We start from the raw sequence: 22,133 nt of genomic DNA, 5'->3' as shown, positions 1-22,133 counted from the left end.
AAACAATTCCACTTCTGGGTATATATCCAAAAGAACAGAAAACAGAGAGATATATCAATGTCCCTGTTCACAACAGCACAAATTTCAACAGTTAAAATATAGAAGCAATAAGCAAAATGTGGTCAATCCATATATAGAATATTATTTAGGGTTAAAAAGCTGAGAAATTCTGACAACTACTAAGTGAAATCCTGACAGGATGAGAAATGAAACACGCCAAATGCAGAAGACGAACCTCACAGCTATGTGAAGGACCCAAGCCACACTCGGGACAGAAAAGGGAACGGTGGTCTCCAGGGGCTGGAGAGGGGGTTAGGGTTCCGCAGAGGCAGAGTTCAAGTTTAGGGAAATGAAAAGAATGGCAGAGTTTGATGATGGTAATGGTTGCATGACAACGTTCAAATGTATTTCAATGCCACAGAACTTCACACCTCAAAATGGTCCAGACATCAATTCCAGCACCACTAAGGCAGGGGGTGGGGGTGGGGGACAAGGGTTAAGATAGTAAAATTTGTGTTATGCATACATTATTACAGTAAAAAAATAAAAAAGAAAAATAAGGGGCATAAAATTCAGCATATATTTGTACCAAAGTTTCTGATTAGACAACCCTGACTGTTGTCCATGAATAAAGGGACTGAAATTCATACTGTTATAAAATGGAACATGGGCTGAGGATGTGGCTCAAGCGGTAGCGCTCGCCTGCCATGTGTGCGACCCGGGTTCGATCCTCAGCACCACATACCAACAAAGATGTTGTGTCCGCCGAGAACTGAAAAATAAATATTAAAAATTCTCTCTCTCTCTCTCTCCTCTCTCACTCTCTCTTTAAAAAATAAATAAATAAATAAATAAAATGGAACATGTTGAAGATGCTTCTGAAAAATCAAAAAAAGTGTTGAAAATAATTTACACTATTGTTATCAATCAAGTTTCTTGAAGACTACAGATTAGTATAATAATGGGCTCCTTGGGAATTTAAAACACAATAAATTAAAGAGGGCCCAATAAAAGATCTTAAAGAAAGTCAAGTGAACATAGTTCAGCAGTGCTTACAATCAGCTCACCTAGTTTTTGACCTTCGTTTTCAAAAGACACTAGGCTGTTTCCTTGGTGAAGGTATCAGACAAGACCCAGCCCTCCATTAGAGACCAGAGCAGGCAGCCTCTGTGCTGTACTGTTACTGGTCGGGGGTTTGAGGTCAGACAGGAGAACAATGAGCAGGAGGACCCGGGTCTGGCCTCCAGGAAAGAGCTAAGGAGTACACACAGGAGTTCTGGAAGATGGTGAACTTTCTGCCCACTTACAATTTCAGAACTATCAGAAGGGGTGACTGCTGAGTCAGGCCCTTCAGTGGTGGTCTGGGAGCTGTCGCTGATGGGCGAGGAGGCCTGGGTCCCATCGTTCAGATCCACCGCAGGGTCAGATGGGACAGCGCTGACCTGGCTGGAGCTGTGGCTCAAGATGTCCTCCTCATCCCCGTCAGTGGCAGCGCTGGCCAAGTCGCAGCCAGACAGATCCACAGAGTCCGTCTGCAGCGTGTACTGCGACCGTGGCTGCTCCGTGATGATGTCATGACCCACAGACCCAGGAGCAGAGACCCCTGAAGCAGCAGCAAGCTCACCACCAATCTCGCCCTTCACGGAGGCTAAAGACAAAGAAATGCTCACTGGTCAGGTGGCCAGAGAAAACTTCCACCAGGGCATCAGAGGTGTCCAAATAACAAAAAGTTCACTGCCATCATATATTCTAACTGCAAAGCATCCTGAAATCCAGTAGAAACATGAAGTAGCAGCACACAGGGTTATCTTCAAACCTGACTACTGTAATCATAAAAGTAAGAAAACCTTCAATAGCAGATTTTTTTAAATTTATTTTTTAATTTTTTAGATGGACACAATATCTTTATTTTATTTTTATGTGATGCTGAGGATCAAACCAGAGCTTCACACTTGCCAAGCAAGCGCGCTACCACTTGAGCCATATCCAGAGTCCCGCAGATATTTTTTAAATGCTATGAATATTTTCAAGTGGTATTTCACTATAAAAGCCAATGCTCAACACCAAGCAGAATGGTGGTCATCAAGAATCAAACAATAGGACTGGGGTTGTGGCTCAGTGGCAGAGTGTTCGCCTAGCATGCGTGAGGCACTGAGTTCAATCCTCAGCACCACATAAAAATAAAGATATTGTGTCAACCTAAAACTAAAAAACAATTAAAAAAAAAAGAATACAAACAATAATAAATGCTGGAGAGAAAAAGGAACACTTTTGCACTACTGGTGAAAGTAGTACAACCACTTTGGAAATGTAGGCTTCTCAAAATAGTAGGCATGGAAACACCTTATGACCCAGCTATACCACTCCTCGGTATTTACCCTGAAGAACTACAGTCATCTTACTGCAGTGACACATGCATACCCATATTTACAGTAGCACAATTCACAGTAGCCAAACTACGGAACTAGCCTAGGTGTTCATCAGCAGATGAATGGATAAAGAAAAGAGGGTATGTAAACACAAAAGAGTTTCACTTAGAAATTTAAAAAAAATGAAATTATGTCAATTGCAAAAAAAATGGATGGAACCTGAGACCATTATGTTAATCAAAATAAGCCAAATTCATATGGTCAAGGGTCACGTGTTTTCTCTTTTATATGGAACCTAGAAAGGAAAAAGGCAAAGAAAGGTGGTGGTGGCATGGGGAGCTCATGAAAATCAAAGTGAAATCAGCAGAAAAAGGGAAAATGGGTGGGGGGGTGTGGAAAATGGGAAAGCAGGGTGGAGGTGCTGGGGAGTCATACTGGCCAAATTATATTGTTATTATTGTGTGCCTGTACAAATATGTAACAACAAATCCCATTATATGTACAACAATAATGCACCAATAACAAATGTTCAAAGAGAAAAAAGAAAAAAGGCTTAGTTAGGGGTATGGCTTAATGGTAAAGTACCCTGGGTTCAATCCCCAATACAACACACATGAAGAAAGCAAATGTTTAAGTTCTTGAGCAACTACTCCAGCCCTTGTAGGGCACAAACACCTGGAGCTCTTATGCTAGCAGTGGTCAGGAACAATGGCAGATTCTCAGTTGCTCTGGGGCATGTGCCTTCTTCCAACCCCTACTTATTATCCCTAATCCAGTCCCAGTCTCCTGCAGGATAAATATATACCACATTTGCCTAGATTCATTTTTAAATTTCCATTCAGAAACAAAACAAAACACGACATAAAAAACGACTTCAGGGGCTAGGGCTGTGCCTCAGTGGTACAGCGCTTGCCTAGCATGTGTGAGGCACTGGGTTCGATTCTTAGCACCACATATAAATAAATAAATAAAGGTCCATTGACAACTAGAAAAATATTTTTTAAAAAAAGGAAGAAAAAAAAAACTACTTCAAAATGATGGATCCGCTGTGGGCAGTGGTCATTCCAGGGGGCAACTAGGTCAGAAGCACTTGAGGTTTATACTGTTTAATACAGGGATAATTTTTTGTTCTTTTTTAGTTTTATCATCAGAAATAAGATCTATCTTTATTTTGGAATATAAATGAAAGTACTTATGACTGGCTTTATCTGGATTTCCCTTCCCAAATACCTTGGACCTATTTTCATCTATCTAAAAATATTATTTTGGATAGGATTACACATCGCAAACCACTTCATTTAATCGAGTTATTAATGTCTTAAGTTAAAATTCATCTTTTATAGAAAAGCATAAAAAGAACTTAATTAGATAACTAAGTGTAAACAGAGGTAGATTCTTCCAAGTTAAATCATCAACAGACGATTCCTTATCTCCTCCTCCTCAGCAGGACCCATCCTCCACCCACCAGCCCTACCAGGAGACAGTCATGCTCGGGAAGGATGAGCGTAACTTCACAACAGCCCCCATCACAGCACACACAGTCCTGCACATTTCAAAGTCAACATAAAAAGAGAACCTGGGAGAGCTTTCCACTATTTGAGCAGTCTTGACCCTACTGTGCCAGGCCTGACCAGTGCTCTTTGCTGGCTGAGGGGTGGGGGCGGGCTGAGGTGGGGACAGCAGATAAAAGTCAACACCAGCTACTTTCTGACAAAAACTACCTGCAAAAGCAGAGCTGCTGACATCAGACCTGGATTCCGAGTCATCCTCCAAGGCTTCTTCTTCTCCCATGAGCACTCTGCCTGATAAATAATGTAATCACAGTCCCTGTAAGTTTGCTGGGAGTAAGGACTTGAAAAATCAAATAAATATACATCCTAAACTGAAAATCATACTTAATTTATCCTCATAGTTTATGATCATACATGTTTATTCCTCTAAAAAAATGTTAACTAGAAACAATGCAAACATATTATGTTTAGAATACTATTAAATTCAAACCTATATGGAAAAATGTTAACAGCAATGATTGTCAACTGTACCACAAAATATTTTAATTATTAATAATTAATATCTTAATATTTACTAGTATTACAAATAAATTTATATGACTATTTAACGTAAAATGGCAAGTTATAACTAAAAAGATCCAATTCTATTAGCAGTGAAATGTCCAACTCCTATATCCAATAGCACATCAGAATTTATACAAAAAAATTTTATATATAAATAAAAATGACTCTCATTTTATTATCTTCTAATTTTCTAGACTATGATTAATTACCAAAACTCAAGTACTATATGATGTGAGAGGATGAATATTTAAGAAAGTTCTAAAAATACATTTTATAGTTCATATTCAAAATTACACTCATAAGGAAAAAAGAAACCAAAAGTTGAAATAGGATTTAACTGGACACAACCATTATGGCTACACTACTTATGAATGTCACTAAATGACACTGTCTAAATAGTTACTGGCAATTTCTAATTTCTAACATAAGTCAGAGTTGTGCTAACTTCCATAAACTTACATGACCTGACATTAGAAGTACAAAATAAAATCAGCAAAGGAAACCCAAAATCTAGGTAAAATGAATACAGCAACATGGCATAAAACTAAACAATGGGGTCTTTTATCACAGAATAGTGAACATGGACCTTAATACAGTCTTCATCCTTGAATTCAAAGGTGTACAAATATGTGCTGTGGAAGCCTCCCTAGGGCACCTCTTAGAAGGAACCAGGGCAGGCTGCAACCAGAGAAGAGATTCCAGGCCACCTCTGATCCTTACCCTTAGCCCACATCCAACACAACAATGCTTTTCATCTTCAGGAAAAATGTGCCAGTGTGGCATATTTTTCAATTTCACTTAAAAAAAAAAAAAAAACATTTTGTGACTGCCACAAAAATGTCTTAAAATAAAAAAAAAAACAACAGAAAAACATATGCAAAGACTGAAGAAATATCCATGTCCTAAGCACTTATAAGAGGGGAGAACAATTCATCTTAAGTGATGTCAGTCATCTAATTCAGTGTCTCTGGAAAAATTACTAATAAATAATTTTTCAGAAATTTTGTTATGTGTCCAAAAATCTCTCCTATCGCAAGAACACAGAGACTGACTTTTCCCAGAATCCCACTGGTCTTTAAACAATTTCTATGTTTCTCTAAAATCACAGACTAAGGACTCCACACTATGATGGTTTCCAAATGTTTTGGTTTATTTTAGATGGGCCCTCGCTACGTGGCCCAGTCTTATCCCAAATTCCTGGATTCAAGTCATCCACCTGCGTCAGCCTCCCAAACATCTGGGATTACAGGTACCAGCCACCTCACCCAGCTTGATTCCTAAGTACTGATTCCAAGAAAGGCCTATGTAATTCAGAGACAGCAAGAATATTATTTTTGTTAAGATCCCATTCAATATTGCAAGTAGTATTAGGCTCTCAAACACAAAGCACCACACACAGAAAAAGGATTAGTCTGATCAGATTTCAAAAGAGAATGAAAGAAATTATTTCCTATGGAACTCTACAATGGAAAAGAAAATAATTGGTGCTGCTAGGGAGGGGGAGCATGGGAGGATTAGATGAATTCTAGATAGGGAAGAGGGGTGGGAGGGAAAAGAAGGGGGCAGGGGATTAGCAAAGACGATGGAATGTGATGGACATCATTATCCAAAGTACATGTATGAAGACTTGAATTGGGTGTCAACATACTTTATATACGAACAGATGTGAAAAATTGTGGTATACATGTGTGATAAAAATTGTAATGCAAAAAAAAGTACATTTATAAAGGCATGAATTAGCATGAACATACCTTAGATACAAAGATAAGAAAAACCGTACTCTGTATGTGTAATAAGAATTGTAATGCATTCTGCTGTCGTGTATTTAAAAGAATAAAATCAATAAAACTAAAAAAAAAAAACTGGATATGAAAACTATCAGATTATATCAGAAACACACTAACAATAAAAATGAGGGCTGGGGATGTTGCTCAAGCGGTAGCACGCTTGCCTGGCATGCGTGCGGCCCGGGTTCGATCCTCAACACCACATACAAACAAAGATGTTGTGTCCGCCGAAAACTAAAAAATAAATATTAAAATTCTCTCTCTCTCAAAAAATAAATAAATAAATAAAAATGAATTAGTTGTAGCAGAACATTTTGATATGTACAAAGTTAAAATATGGCTAACAAATGACAACTGGGCCTAAATTAATTAACTACAAAAGATACTATCTAATAACATTCCTAATACTAAGCAAATTTATTAGGAGGGTAAGTTGCCTTTATAAAATACAACACATTCTCTAGAAGTAGGAGCTGCCTAGCCTGCATGTGTAAAGTTTTGCTGGATCACAGACATGTCCAATTGCTTATATATCGTCTGTAATTGCTTTCCTGCCACAGGAAAGTTGAACACTTGCAAAAGAGACCCCCTGGCTCATAAGGCAAAAATATTTATTGTTTATCCCTTTATAGAAAAACTTTACTGATCTCTGACCTAAGGCATTAAAAAATTAATGCTGAAAACAATAAAATATCATAACCAAGAAAAAGAAAGAAATTGATGACAAAACAATTCTGATAGAGAAGCAATTTTAAAATGCCACCCTACATAGCCTCAGACCTAGTTCCCAGATTCTAGCAACATCTGCCCACACAACCACTCTACTAGGTGAAGATAGGACCAGATATGTCATGGAGACAGAGGAAAAGCAGTGAGGTTCAACACAAAGTTTAGATTTCTGAAATCATTACCTTTTTGTTTTCTTGAAAGGATAGGGCTACATGAAGAACTCCCTCCAGCTGCAAATCATAGAAAGTAACAGATGAAAGAAAAGTAACAAGCTGCTAAAATCTAGAAGAAATTTTTAAAACATCAAAAAATTTATTCAACTTTAAAACAAGGGAAAATATGAACATATTTCCATAGGAAGTGCTAAAACACCAAAGTTCAACACTTTAATTTTAGTATAAAAGTTACATTTACATTCAAATATAGTTCTAAAAGTATGATTAAAATATCAAGAGCTAAATTAAGTTGCATTTTAGAAGTCAAATCAAAACTATTTAGAGATCTCGGATTTTTTGCCCAACTAATAATTAAGCATAAATTTTCATTGGAAAAATCATTAAGGATGAGTATTTCACCAATTAGCTCTGAGGCATGTATTACATAGAGAAAAGAGTCTTTCAATGCTAAGGACAGCAGAAAGAGCCTATTAAAGTTTTCTGCTCAAGGCAAACATGTACGTTTACAAAGAAGCAATCAGATGTCTAAATTCTAAGTGTCTAAGTGTGTCCATGCAACAAATAAAGACCTTGTTAGGTGTGCTCACACACTGCAGCAGCCTAGGAGAGGCCCGGGGTCAGAAGCATCCCCTCAAAGATCTGCTGTACCCCAGGCTCACTTTTGCAGGCTGAGATGCAGGGTTTCCCAGCTAGCCCAGCTCCCAGGGCCACCTCAGGTGAGTAAGGGCTCACCAAGCTCCCTGCTCTAGAATTCAGCCCCTCAGGGAATCAGGGTCCAACGCTCTCAAAAAGAGCAGACTGGGCTGGGGAGGTGCCTTGTGGAAGGGCTCAAAATCATAGGGATTTTCGAAAGTCAGAAAACACAGGGCACAAGGAACTATACAACTGTCATGCAGACTTGAAGATACCATCTTGGACAAATTAGCACAAGGTCCTAGGAATATTTTCCCTAATGTTTTCATTTAATGACACCTAAAAATCCAAGGGAGGGGTAGCCAAATCAGAGGCAGAGCCAGGAGGCCAGATTTTAAATGTTTGGTCTCATTCTGTCACCTCTCTTTCTAAACTTTAGGTCTTCTGTTGGTAAAGCCTACACTGCAAGTCTACGCAAAGAACTGGGTGCGGACCCACAATGCAACAGAAGGTCACAAGCATACCACACAATTAGCTGTGGCAGAACTCACTGAGAACCTGAAAACACACCTAGAAGTTCCACAATGCTCCTGCTGCGGCTCCGACCCTGGGCATCCTCCTGAGCCGCAGCAAGCTGCCCAAGGCCCCCTGGCGTGGTCAGTGCTTGCAGCAGCTCTGGAGGGGGTGTGCGGAAGAGCTGCTGCAAGAGCTCCAGCGCTCCTGTCACCACGTTGTGGTCTTGGTGCTGCGTGTGATGCAAAGTCAGTTCGTAAACCTAGAAACGGAGGCAGATATCAGTCCCAGCTTTCACTTTGTCTTTCAACAGGCCTTTGCGGGCAAAGGTTGAGCCTAGAATTTTTAATTCCAGACTCTTCTTTATCACCTCTATCACTGTGGGCATTAGTTTCCAGGTTGCTTCCTAATTTCCTATGATTTTTCATTGGCTCATTTTTGTTGTTTTTGTTTTAGGGGTGGGAGAAATACCAGGGACTGAACTCAGAGGCCCTTGACCAGTGAGCCACATCCCTAGCCCTTTTTTGTATTTTATTTAGAGATAGGGTCTCGATGAGTTGCTTAGTGCCTTACTTTTGCTGAGGCTGGCTTTGAACTTGAAATACTCCTGCCTCAGCCTCCTGAGCTGCTGAGATTGCTGGGATTACAGGCGTGCCCAGGAGCACACTGTTGTTATTGTTTTTAATAATTGTAGATGGCCAGAATACCTTTAGTTTACTTGTTATGCAGTGCTAAGGATTGAACCCAGTGCCTCAGAGGTGCTAGGGAAGCCCTCTGGCACTGAGCCGCGCCCCAGCCCCCCACTGCATATTCTTTAAAGTAAACAGCAGCAAGTCAATTCACATCTCCATTTTCTGAAACTGGAAAGAGGGGCAACCCCAAGAGACACTGAGGTGGAGTCAGGTGAACACATTCAGCAATCAGAAACATGACAGACGTCAACAGATTCACCCGAAATTTTAAAGGCATATGTCAAACCTTATTAGTGATTTTAATACTCAATCACAATTCATATGAACAAAATGAATTACTTTTACACTTCAGAGTTACCAAATGAAACACAAGCAGCCCAGTTAAATTTGAATTTCAGAAAACAATAATTTTATAGTATAAGTATGTCCCACTGATTTGGAAAATACTTACATTACAAAATTACTATTTATCTGAAATTCAAATTTCACTGGCATTTTGTAATTTTATTTGCTAAACTGGCCAACCCTACTTTTACTATCATAAAATACATTTTTAAAAAATCAGTAGAGGAAAGTACAAAATAAAAAGGCAAAATCCTCTAGGGAGCTACCTTTAATCTTTGATTTCCATTCTGATGGAAAACTCCACAGCCCTAAATCATGGGGTTGGTGAGCTGAAGTCCACAGGCCACATCTGGCTCAGGCCTGCTTTTCCTGTTTCACTGGAACTCATCATACCTATGGCTGTGTGTGGCCACTGTCATGTTACAATAGTACAGCCAAGTAGCTGCAATGGGCATGGTAAGGCCTGCAGAACTTAGATTATTTACTCTCTGGCCCCTGATAGAAAATGCTTGTGGAGATGCTGGGGCTGTGGCTCAGTGGGAGAGCACTTGCCTAGCATGTGTGAGGCTCTGGGTTTAATCCTCAGCATCACATAAAAATAAATAAATAAAATAAAGCGTTTTTTTTTTTTTTTTTTAAAGAATGCTTTAAAAATAAAAATTAAAAAAAAAGAAAAGAAAATGCTTACGGACCCTGTTGAGGTAGTCAACTTAGACCTGTGATGTGAAGCTGCCAATCTGAATAAGAGACCACTGCCCATGTTCCTTCACCTCCTTTACTGCTCTAGAAATGTCAGCAACAGTACTACTTCATACTGCCCAGACTGACCACATGTACATGCTGCTATTTAAGACTACATGAATAAACTCCACCTGGAAGTCTAAAACTCAGCTTTATCACGTGCACATAACCAGTATTTACTCCAAAACTTATTAATGTAATAACTCAAAAAGAAGTATGTTATTATTACTGTGTCACTTAAAATCTTCCAAGAGTAATGGTCAAATAGATTCTCTTTCATTTCATTACATACCTAAATTTAGTCTACATTTTAGGGGCTGGGAATGTGGCTCAGCGGGAGAGCACCTGCCTAGCATGCATGAGGCCCTGCTTCACAGTTGGAACATCAAGTTTCCTCTATAAATCTTGCTGGTTTTCATGGAATCACTCACTGCCTCTTCCCCTCCTGGTGAACAACACGGGGATGTGCTTCCCTTTCCCAGCTTCTTGGTCATATTATTTGTCACAAGGCATGCTTCTTGAGTTCCTAACTGAACTACATGCTACACAACAGTTATCACAGGATTGTTTTGAATACACTCCCGGGTTAAAGATTTGGTCTCTTGAATTTGTTAAATGTGTTTCTTCTTTTTGTGGAATACACCTTTAACTTTTTTCAAAAAGCACACTGAGCTCCTGCCAGTCTACCAAAGGCTATATTCTGCCCCAACATGCTTAGTGTACGACCCTGCCCAGATAAGTGCACTAGACTGTGGGGAGATGCTGCAGCAGAAATGCTCCCTGCATTCCCAATAGCTGCCCCACCCCAATGTCTTGCACACAATGGGCACCAAAGCAGTATTCACTGAGTGGAATAGCACATTTCATAACCCCTGGTTTTAAAACAGGCTAAGAGCAGTCCCTATGCCAGGTGGGGGGAACTCTAAAGGGCTTAATGTGATACATTGCACCTTTATGTGAAATGACAATGACACATAGACGTCACAGGCTAGAGGTGGCCTCTTGGGATGGAACCCAACAGTCATGTTCCAGAGCCCACAATGCTGGCCTGTGGCTCTGCCTCTTTTCATCCAAATTAACTGGGTCTTGAAGTGTGTGCTATTTTTAAGTGTAGAAACTAGAATCACCTCCATGGCTCCCACCTGGACAAGCTGCTCTGCAGAGGGAGAAACTTCCATCTCTTTCCGCGTCACCCCAAAGCTGCCTTTCAGGCTTGTGTCCTTGACCTGCTGCTGCAACAAGGGCACCAGATACCTCAATGTGAGCAGCACACCAAGGATCAGGAGCGTGGGGTGTTCTTCCTCCACAGGAACCAGCAGACCTACAAAGGCAGCCACATTCTTGTTTTTAACAGCTGATTTGCTACTTGGAGATTATACTTGCATAGTATAATTTGTTATAAAGAAGGGACCACAGGAGAGCTTAACCCCAAGGCTGGTAGCAAAGGCTAAAAGGGCACAAATGTTACAGGAAGCTGAAGCACAGCCTCAGGTCCCATGAATGGAGAGCCAGGCTGGGAAGGAAGGTGGGGCTAACACTGGCCTATACCCACTGCCTGGTGTCCTTGGGCACAGAGTATTCTGCATGAGTTCAAAGACCCCATGGGAACACAGAGCAGCCCCAATGCAGCTCATATCTACCCATTAGCCAGCGGTCCAGCCTAGAAGCTACAGGATCATATGGTGTTAAAGATTTTCAAAGGTCTATCTTGTGTAAGCAATGGTGCCGGGTCCACTCACTTGCCCGCATCTTACCTAGGAGCACATTTAGGAGCCAGCTGTAAAAGTACTGTGTCCTCCGAGAGTGCTGACAGATGCTCACTGCTGAGCCAGCTGCTGTCCGCCGAACAGTGGGTGAACTTGACTTCAGATTTGCTATAAAAGCCTTTAACAGAACCTATGAAAGTGAAAATTCAATCTGATGAAAGAAGAGTTCCCTATGAAGCTTACCATATATTCCATAAAACTAGACTTGACTTAGGAGCTCTGGGGCTAGAGAAATAGCTTGGTGGTAGAGTGCTTGCCTTGCTTATGCAAGGCCCTGGGTTTGATCTCCAGAACTGCAAAAAAACAAAAATAAAAAAAGAACTAGGAACTTCAAATTCTTGCAGAGTATAAATAATAAATAATTAAAACTTCCCAATAGCTGAATGGAAGAACTCCAAGCTTGAGCGAGTTAAGAGCAATTTACAAACATAAACTATACTAGTGACTTGACTCAGCATCTATATTCTCTCTCTGACAGCAGAGGCCTCAGATTCCAGAAGATATGTATTCACATTATTTGGACACAGGGTGAGTAATGACACTATATAAAAAAGAGTTTAAAAAAATCAACAACTCTGAAATAAAGGAAAAAAGACAACTAGATACTATAACAGTGTCCTGGACTAAGACACACCTGGAAAAGTGCTAGAAGGTGTTCTCAGGTTGGTGTGTCTGCAAAGGGGAAACATTTGTAATCTGACTAGCTGCAATAGCATAGTACCCACAGCTGTCCCAAGAAATCAAGAACCAAGGTGTTCTCACTAGACGTCCAGGATAAGACTAAGGAGAAGGGCAATAAGTTCAACCAATTAAGTCTTGACAAAAACTCTCCAAAGAATGACAAAGAGGAGCTGGGGCTGTAGTTCAGTGGCAGAGAGCTTGCCTAGCATGTGTGAGGCACTGGGTTCGATCCTCAGCACCACATAAAAATAAATGTATAAAATGAAGATTATAAAAAAAAAGAATATCCATTCCCAGAGCTGGATGTGACACAATAAAAGAGCCCAGCATGTATGAAGCCTTGGGTTCCATTCCCAGCACCACCAAAAACAACAACAACAAAACTCATTTTGCTCTCAGGAATGACAGCTCAGCACTGGGTCTGCATGGAGTCCAACTGATCCTGAGCAGGGATTCATCAGGGCAATACCCAGGCAAACAGCATAGATGCATCCACTAGCAGTGGATTATAAGGGTCTCCTCAAAAGTGAGGTTGCATAAACTGGTTCTCAGAGGCTTATCAAGCTTCAGTGACTTCTGGATTAGACTCTAGGACTTGAGAAGCAAAGGACTAGTCTCCCACCATGGAAACCCCTAATAGTATGTAGCCTGCCATTTCCCCCTGGACATCATGTAGAGAATCCATTAACTCTGACAAACATTTTTAGCTGCAAGACAAGATATTGACATCTTAAAAGAACTCCTTTGAAAATGTGCACATACACATTATTGAAAAAGTAAATTAACAATCATTCTACATTAATCCAAATTTCTAAGCACAAGGAACACTAAGCACTATTATGAATAGCCAGTCCACTGTGAAACTAAACAGTTTTGGATAAGACATAATAAAATCTAAAATAAATAAATAAATAAAATCTGACCTGAGAGCTCCAAGGGGACTTTTAAAAACTAAACCTCTACAATCCCAAGAACATTCTAGCTGAAAGGAGGTGTTAAACTTGGCTTAAGTACTTCTCAGAATAGTGGAAGGGTATGTGCTACATGGAGGGCTCCACTTTTCAAAACGCATCCATGACATATTTCCTAGAGTACTTCAAAAGGGAAAAGATGCATAAATCATTAAACTTTAGAGTCAAGAGTATTTAGGATCCTCAACACCACATAAAAATAAATAAAATAAATAAAGATAGTCGGTCCATCTTAAAAAAAAAAAAAAAAGAGTACTTAGGGACTGGAAATGGCAATTACAACTGCAATGTGATATCAGAATAATCAGTGTTCAGAACTAAATGACTGCCAGAGAGCACTTGCCTTGCATGTGTGAGGCACTGGGTTCAATCCTTAGCACCACATTAAAAATAAACAAATAAAATGAATAAATTCTGTCCATCTACAACTACAAAAAAAAAGAAAAAGAAATGCTTTTAAAAAAAAAGGAAAGAAAGAAAAAGAACTAACTGAATGCTAGGCACAGTGGTGCATGCCTATAATCCTAGCAGCCCAGGAGACCAAGGCAGAAGGATCCAGGAGGAAGATTTGAGTTCAAAGCCAGCCTCAGCAAAAATGAGGCGCTAAGCAATCGTGAGACCCTGCCTCTAAATAAAATATAAAATAGGGCTGGGAATGGGGCTCAGTGGTTGAGTGCCCCTGAATACAATCCCCGGTACCCGCCCCCCAAAAAATGAACTAAACTACTGACAACTGCCGTACAGAGCACCTGGAATCAACTGTGACCGCTGAGGAGGGCAGCTCAGTGGTATCCACTGCAGCTAAATGTGCCCTGCAACCCTAGCAACTCCACTCCAAGGAGCCCCAACAGAAAATGACACATGTGCTCCAAAAACATGTAAGAATGCTAACAGCAGTGTAGGCGGATGTGAGAAATAACGCAAACGTCCAGTTACAACAAAATGAACAAGCTAAGGCTCATGCACACAACAGAATGCCCACAGCTAGGAAACCACTGGAACTGCTAACACACAGGACAACACAGCAGACTCTCAAGCTGAACGTGCACAGAGGAGATGGACAAAAAAGAACACATGCTATATAAAATTTATATATAAATATATAAATTCTGCATATATAGAATTTAAAAACAGACTCATTCTGGCATTAAAAGCCAGGACAGTGACTATCTCTGAGGAGAAAGGAAAGAATAGTAACAGGAAGAAAGCACAGGGGGTTTCCAGTGTGCATATAAGATTCTGTTTTCTGACCTGGGTGCTGGCTACTATGTAAGTTCATTTTGTAATTATTCATCAAGGGCTACACTTATTGATTTGCACACTGTTCTACTTTTACTTTGTATATCCAGGGGTAAAAAATTCAAAGTCAAGAACTCTGAGTATTTGGTAATCCTGAGAGTAAAAATGCACCCACCACAGCCTAGGAGACTTCTGATCTAACATGAATCTCCACTACCCAGAAACCCCACAAGAATCAAGTAAAGAAGTTTTTTAAAGAATACATTTATAAGGGCAGAAAGAAGAGCATTGTTTTTTTTGAACAACCAATCTTTAGAAGGTAGAAAGTAACAAGTGGTAACTGGCTGACCCAGAACATAGGAAGAAGGTCAGACACAAGCTTTTCTGGAGGTTGAGTGGAAAGTTTATGAAGGCTCCCCAAAAAAGCAAGTGCACACTGTCAGGAAGAATTTGATATAGGCATTTTGAAACATATCCTCCATCCTAGAACAAGAGTCACCTCACAGTCACTCTGACTCAACCTGACCTAAATAATACTCCATCATCATGCAAAGAAAGGAAATTGCTATCTGGGGCTGGAATCATGAAAATACCTGGTTCAACATGGAATAGTGACCACCTCGAAGAATAGAGGTAATGACTACAAGGACTCTTCCCTAGCAATGGCTTAACTGCAAAAGTTCCCCCTTCCCTCAGGTCTCTATAACTACTCCAGATGGGTCTCAGTCTCCACTGAGCCCTCCTCTGCTGGTCTGTCCCAAATAAACCTGTGTTGCTATTGATCCGCCTCCTCTCTATTTCCTTCATTCAGTTCTTTCCTTATACATCCAGAAACAGAACTCCAAGAGAAGCCAGAAGCAATGGCATACTGTGATCCCAGTGGCTCAAGAGGCTGAGGAAGGAGGATCACAAGTTCAAAGACAGCCCCAGCAATTCAACAAGACCCTGACTCTAAATGAAATATGAAAAGGGCTGAGGATGTGGCTCAGTGGTTAAGTGCTCCTGGTGCACCCGCCCAGCAAAAGTAAAGGGATCTCCCAGAATTTAAAGACATATTTCCAAATTAAAGGCCTACCAAGTACCCAGCAACCCACCTCCCCAAAATGAAAAGCTTTCAAAGATTAAGACATCAGGTCAGGGAACTTCCCATAGTGGACTGCAAGACGATAGGACAAAGACTTCACATTCCTGAGGAAAAATGATTTCCATTCCAAAATGCTATACCCAACCAAGAGAGATAAAGGCATTATAGGAATGCAAAATATTCCTCCCATTCATCCCTCTAAGGAAGCTACTAGAGGATGTGCTCTACCAAAACAGGGGAGCAGACCTAGAAAGATAAAGACATGGAATCCATGGCTCAATCACAAGTGCCACACACACTCACACAAAAAATAGATATGCCATCCAAGTATCAGGCATCAATAAGAGAGCAGTAAGGCAATTTCCAGGGCAAAGACAGGCCCTGGAACTGATCTGGCAACAGACTTAATGAGCAACTATCCAGACTAAGGAAAGCTGAGAATTCTAAGACAAGTGTACTGAGGTAAAAAGGATCCAATAAACTACCTATCATTAGAAAGCTGTACTGAGATGCATCTGACAAAGCCATCAGAAGATGTAAAATGATGTAAATGGCCAGTGAATATAAGTGAAAAAGAAGCAACTACTGGGGCTGGGATTGTGGCTCAGCAGTAGAGTGCTTGCCTAGCATACACAGGGCCCTGGGTTCAATCCTTAGCACCACAAAAAAATAATAACTGAATGGAATAAAGGTACTGTGTCCAACTACAACTAAAAAAATAAATATTAAAAAAAAGAAGCAACTACTAACTTTAGAAAAACAAAAAGCTGTACGAAGAAATATAATCATACCTAACCAGCTGTGACTATTTACTTGGACATAATAATGTATACACTGAATACTGATATAATGTTAGTGAAAAGAGAGGAGAAGGATTAGGACTAAATTCATCTCTTCTAAAGTAAAAAGTGTCTAAAATTTTAAAATCCAAAAATAACAGTCTAAGCATGTTGTTTAGAAATGTGGAGGTAAACACCAGAAGAAACAAAGAGTTGTGGCTGCCTCTGAGACACAGGATTAGGAGAAGTAGAGGGACTAGTATCTTTATTTATTTAAAATCCTTTTAATAATCCTGGATTATGTTTTTTGAACAAACATAAATGGGTAAAGGGACAGGAGAATAAATAGGAAGAAGTTAAATCAGTAGCAACTCTATATAAAAACAAACAACAACAACAAAAAGGTTAGCATCATCTTACTTAAATGGTAAACTAAGTTACAGGATTAGAAGAACTACCAAAATATCCACCATCTGCCTGGTCTCTTTGCCCTGTCAGAGTTATCCAAGAGGTGATTGTCCACAAGAGGACCCCCATGACTGGTGGGCACACTGGGGATATGCAGTTCTCAAGTCCTGAGACTTCCCAGGAGCATCCGCCCCCAACCCAAAGAGGGAGAATAAAATAACAGCAGTGGTAGCATAATTGAGCATAATTCAATTACTAAATTCTTTATATTCATAAGCTCCCTTCATTATTTCAAAAGCCTATGAAACTGGTTTTTAATATTACCTTAGTATTAACAAGAAAACTTCAAAGGGGAGTACTGGAAATGAAACTTTAACAAATTATGTTGTTGCATGTATGAATATGTAACAACAAATCCCACTATTATGTATAGCTATAATGAATCAATTTTAAAAATTAAAAAAAAAAAAACTTCAAAAGCTCAGAGAAGGGGCTGGGGATGTGGCTCAAGAGGTAGCACGCTCGCCTGGAATGCGTGAGGCCCGGGTTTGATCCTCAGCACCACATACAAACAAAAATGTTGTGTCTGCCAAAAAATAAAAAATAAAAATCAAAAAATTCTCTCTTTAAAAAAAAAAAAGCTCAGAGAAAAACCACGAGAAGTTGAATAATTTACCCAAGGTCACACAGCTAATGACAGCAGTCTCAGCTAACACCTGAGCACTTCCTAGAGGCCAGGTCCTATACTATATTCCACATGCACACAGTTCCTGCACTCCCAGAATGGCCTTCATGTCCTGCTTTTCAGAAGAGGACAGGGACAAGTGAAGAGCTATTGGGTAATTTGTGTAAAGGGAAAGAGATGGTCAACAGGGCAGAATTCTAGTTCCAGTCTAATCCCCAGAGCAGTGCTCTCACCTCTGCATTCCATGACCTCCCTGGAAGACAACTCAATCCCAGGACTTGACCACAAAAATGGAGAAGGCCTAAAATCCTGCAATCTGCAAAACGTGTGACATAATCACAACCTCCGGATGTTATGAAGGAAATACTAAAGCGGGACTTAGGTTGCTTGTTAGGATAAAGCATAAACAGGAAGCCAAGTAAGCCCTGGCAGCTGCTGGGCACTCATACACTCACAGGGCACACAGCAAGCTCTCCTACCTGCAGACTTGGTATCATCCGTTTCTTTCCTCAGCTAGGTTAAGGAGCCAATTCAGTATGCCAAAAAACAATCTGCTCTAGAAAAATACCTTTGGAATTTATCTATAGGCCATCTCCCTATTCAACTCTTCACCCCGTGATAGGAAAGTTAGACTGAAAAAAAGCTTTTGGGGTGCCTCAAAATGACACAAATAGTGGTAGCTAAATTAGGAAGCATAATACAACCAAGAAATCCTCTCAAGTGACAGCCTGTCCAAAAATCCTAAGCCCTGAAACACTCCTTCCCTGTGTCATTAGCACATGTGTGCCTAGTGGTGCAATCAGACCTTGATTTCATTGTCATTTGCAAAGTTGCCAAAAGAAGCCATGATTTTGGGAACAGCTGCAGCCAAGGTTTCCTGTACTGATTCCTCAGGTCTCTTGCTTGTTCGAGTCAGGCATGGCAGGAGGTTCACCAGGTAAGGCCTGTGTACACAAAATAATGTGTCACTATTCAGGTGTTCTCTAACAAGAAATAGAAGCAATCAGTTCCCTGTTAGCAAAAACCCAGTTTTATCAGCAAAATGGTCCTTAATGGAGATTATACAAGGCTCAGCTAAAGGAACAGGAAGTCTAACCACAGATGAGGTTCAACTGTCCTCCATCTTTCCCATGGTCACAAAGGACTATAAGAAGCTAGGTTTAAAAATCATTTGCAATAGATTACAATAGTTGTTAAAATACCATGAGTTTTAACTGGAAAACAATCAATAAACAAACACTGAAAACAAAAATTTTTAGAAGTAAATAAACTTTTTATTTTTTTTTCTTGCAATATTGGGGACTGAACTGTGGGATGCTCAACCACTGAACTACACCTCAGCCCTTCCCATTTTATATTTTGAGACAGGGTCTTGCTAAGTTCCCAGGCTGGTCTCAAACTTATAATCCTCCTGCCTTGGCCTCCCAAGTTAAAGATGGGCATCAACTTGCCCTGCTAAATAAAGCTTTCTTGAAATAGGAGCATGACAAACTTGAAAAAAACATTCAAACCAAATGAGGGCTTCAAGATATGGTCTGGCCCTCTAGAGGGAAAAACAGAACATGTAAGGTATAAGGAATGAGTCACAGAACTGACAGATAAGGCTAGAAAACTTCACTGAACAGATTCTGGGCCATGAGGGGTAGAAGATGCCCAGGTGCCTGCAGGGGCGTGGCTGCGACAGGCAATATGCAGTGCCAGAGCACTGAGGCAGGGACTTCTAAATGGAAACAGCAGAGGACTCTGGGGATATATAAGACAACCTGACTTGATGGAAGAACTAAAACTAGGCCAGTGAGTCAACACTGTAATGACAAGGCCAGTGGGGGCCACACTGTCTAGGCCAGGGTGAGGACTCTGGATTTTATCTGAACAGCACTGGGCAATGAGTAAAAGAGTTTCACAAAAGGAATGGTAGCACAATTTTGTATTTTTAAGATCATTTTTGGTTGCTATGTGGTGACACTGCAATGCATTGCTTCAGAAATACAACAAAATAATTTCAAAATAAAGATAGCTGGGTTTAGAGAGTAGCTCAGTGGTACAGCATGTTTAGCAGGCCCCAGGCCCTGGACAAAATGGACAGTAAAAGGAAAAAGGTTTTGTAAAAAGAAATGTCCTTATTGACTGTACCTCTGCAGCCACATGAGATTCTTACTGAAACTCAACCTCGATGAAATATATCATAGTTCCTATTAACGGTGGGAGTTTAGGCCACTCTATAGGTCACCCAGGGTGAAGCCAAGGGTCTCCGGGACATCTGAAGGTCTTGTGGGTTAAGGAGAAGAAATGACAAAAGTGGTGCTTGTGCTCTCTCAATCAACTATCAGAACTGTTTCACTGGTCAGGATGTCACGCACAGTTTAATGCCCATCTTCGAATCCACAAAACAGACAAAGCCTACTTTTCTATGACTCTTACACCTGGTAACAATGAGGTTGGTGAGCAACTACTATGTGCAGATCCCATCACTGGTTTGGGACTGCAGCAGAGAACAAGATGGGAAGACCACTGCTGCCCTAGACCACATACCTCTTAATTCTCTCTTGAGGAAGGATGGGACAGGAAACCAAGAGTGCACTACTATAGCATGCAAGAACAAGCTGGCCAATTGCTGACTGCAATTTAGAGGTGCAGAAGTGGGCCATTTCAGAGAGCCTGGAAAGGGAGACCTCTGAAGAAGGGTCACGTGAGCTGGGACAACAGATCAGCAAAAGCTAGCCACCCACCAAAAATAGTGACAAACATAACCCAGAGAGGTACAACTTACCTGCATTTCTGAGGCCGAACCAGGTGAGCCAGCTCTGCAAATCTCCACAGGGCAGCACGCAGGCTTCGAGAGGCACCATTCTGCATGGGTTTAAGGAGGGACATGTTACATTTAAGAGCCACATGTACTAGTCACCAAGAGGGCTGCATATAAGCAAAGCATACACTTTCATTGTTACTTTCCGTGTTTAAAGAAAAGGCCAGATAGATGTGTAAAACTTTTGGTAACTGCTTCTAAGATTCTGAGGTCTAATGGGCTTCAATTATAAAAATATCAAAAACCAAATTGCCATTTTAAAGTCATATCTCATCTAACAAAAATTAAGACTAAGCTTTTAGACAATAAAATCTACCTTATCAAACAATATTTCCTCCTAACAATTTTACTTATTAACTAAAATATAAAAATTCACATAATCCTGCTCAAAACAGTGAAATAGTACCATCTTTTCAAGAATGGAAAGTAAGGGCTCACCTTTTTAATTTCTTTATAGAGTTCTAATTGTAGCCTTGGAAGATTAGAATCCATCAAAGCCTACAAGGAAACACAAAGAGATTTGCTCATAGAAGACAGCCCATTTACAGTTCTAAACAAAGCTAAAAGCAACCAAAATTTTAATTTGGGGACAATGTAAAATACATTAGGAAGCTATTCACTAAGAAGCAAATTCATGCCAGGCATGCTGGTGCTTGCCTGTAATCCGCCTGTAATCCCAGCAGCTCAGGAGACTGAGGCAGGAGGATCTTGAGTTCAAAGTCAGCTCTCAACAACTTAGTGAGGCCCTAAGAAACTCAGCGAGGCCCTTACTCTAAATAAAATACAAAAAAGGGCTGGGGATGTGGCTCAGTGATTAAGCACCCCTGGGTGCAATCTCTGGTACTAAAAAACAAAAAAAAAAAAAAGCAAATTCACACAGGACATTACTGAAAACACTAGACATACTACATAATATCAAAACTAAAATAAATCAAAGTTCTCACAGTTCTCACAGGAAACCTTCATTCTTTACATTCTGTCAGATAACAACAGCCCAGGAGATGGGCACCCTGGGAAGTTTGCAGGGCTGGGGAGCTGAGGGCACGCTGTAGGATCTCAGCCCCTCGCTGTGGTGGAAAACAGTTTCTGGAACAGAAACATCCTTCCTGCAGGCCTGGCCTCCTCACTTGCTGGCTGGGATGTTCATTAGCCCCCAACCCCAGTGCCAACAAGGAGCCTCATGGTCCTCGCAGCTCATTTCTTACGAGTCCCTACTCACTTCAGGACGAAACCAGCAATTATGTCCACGTGCCCACTTGAACCTCTAACCATGGCTAATGGCATGAAGTCCCCAACAGAGAAGGGCTTCCCCACTCTCACCCTGCAAACCTTCTCTTCTAAAATGGCACTGCAAATGCTGGCCTACTGAGAGTCGAGACTGGAACAAGCCCTTTCTCACAATGCTGCACAGCGCCTCGTGTCCAGTGACAAAGCTGGTCCTAGTGGAGTTCACCCACTAGGCCAGCAAACTTGACATTCAAAAGCAGGGGCACTGATTCTGAAGTATTACAATGGCTCAGAAATTTTAAAATCCTGATTCCACTGACGCAGGAAACTTTACAATCCCGATTCTACTGTCGCAGTTCATTCTGAAGTCTTTAAATGAGCAAACCAAACTAGACAAATATATTAAAACACAACTTCTCAAACAAAT

At 40.6% G+C, this 22,133-nt stretch overlaps 1 protein-coding gene across 2 annotated transcripts in view; it reads right to left on the bottom strand.

Annotated features, from left to right (window-relative positions):
* The window catches only part of Htt (huntingtin), a 133,959-nt gene that overhangs the window by 86,666 nt on the left and 25,160 nt on the right, over nucleotides 1-22,133 (bottom strand). For both annotated transcript variants that reach the window (XR_013425629.1, XM_005319002.5), the window contains exons 4-12: nucleotides 20,918-20,977; nucleotides 20,444-20,523; nucleotides 18,479-18,617; nucleotides 11,815-11,956; nucleotides 11,203-11,381; nucleotides 8,340-8,544; nucleotides 7,143-7,190; nucleotides 4,091-4,171; nucleotides 1,308-1,648 (exon numbers count right to left, since the gene is read on the bottom strand). Coding sequence is in view for 1 of the 2 variants with exons in the window: in XM_005319002.5 (XP_005319059.2) it covers nucleotides 1,308-1,648; nucleotides 4,091-4,171; nucleotides 7,143-7,190; nucleotides 8,340-8,544; nucleotides 11,203-11,381; nucleotides 11,815-11,956; nucleotides 18,479-18,617; nucleotides 20,444-20,523; nucleotides 20,918-20,977 (1,275 nt within the window). In the remaining variant the exon portion in view is untranslated. The remainder of the gene's footprint in view (nucleotides 1-1,307; nucleotides 1,649-4,090; nucleotides 4,172-7,142; nucleotides 7,191-8,339; nucleotides 8,545-11,202; nucleotides 11,382-11,814; nucleotides 11,957-18,478; nucleotides 18,618-20,443; nucleotides 20,524-20,917; nucleotides 20,978-22,133) is intronic.

This window comes from Ictidomys tridecemlineatus, chromosome 9 (assembly GCF_052094955.1).
Source record: "Ictidomys tridecemlineatus isolate mIctTri1 chromosome 9, mIctTri1.hap1, whole genome shotgun sequence".
In the NCBI taxonomy this organism is placed as follows: domain Eukaryota; kingdom Metazoa; phylum Chordata; class Mammalia; order Rodentia; family Sciuridae; genus Ictidomys; species Ictidomys tridecemlineatus.
The sequence above is the reverse complement of the archived record's forward strand: the minus strand, read 5'-3'. Positions and strand labels throughout refer to the sequence as shown.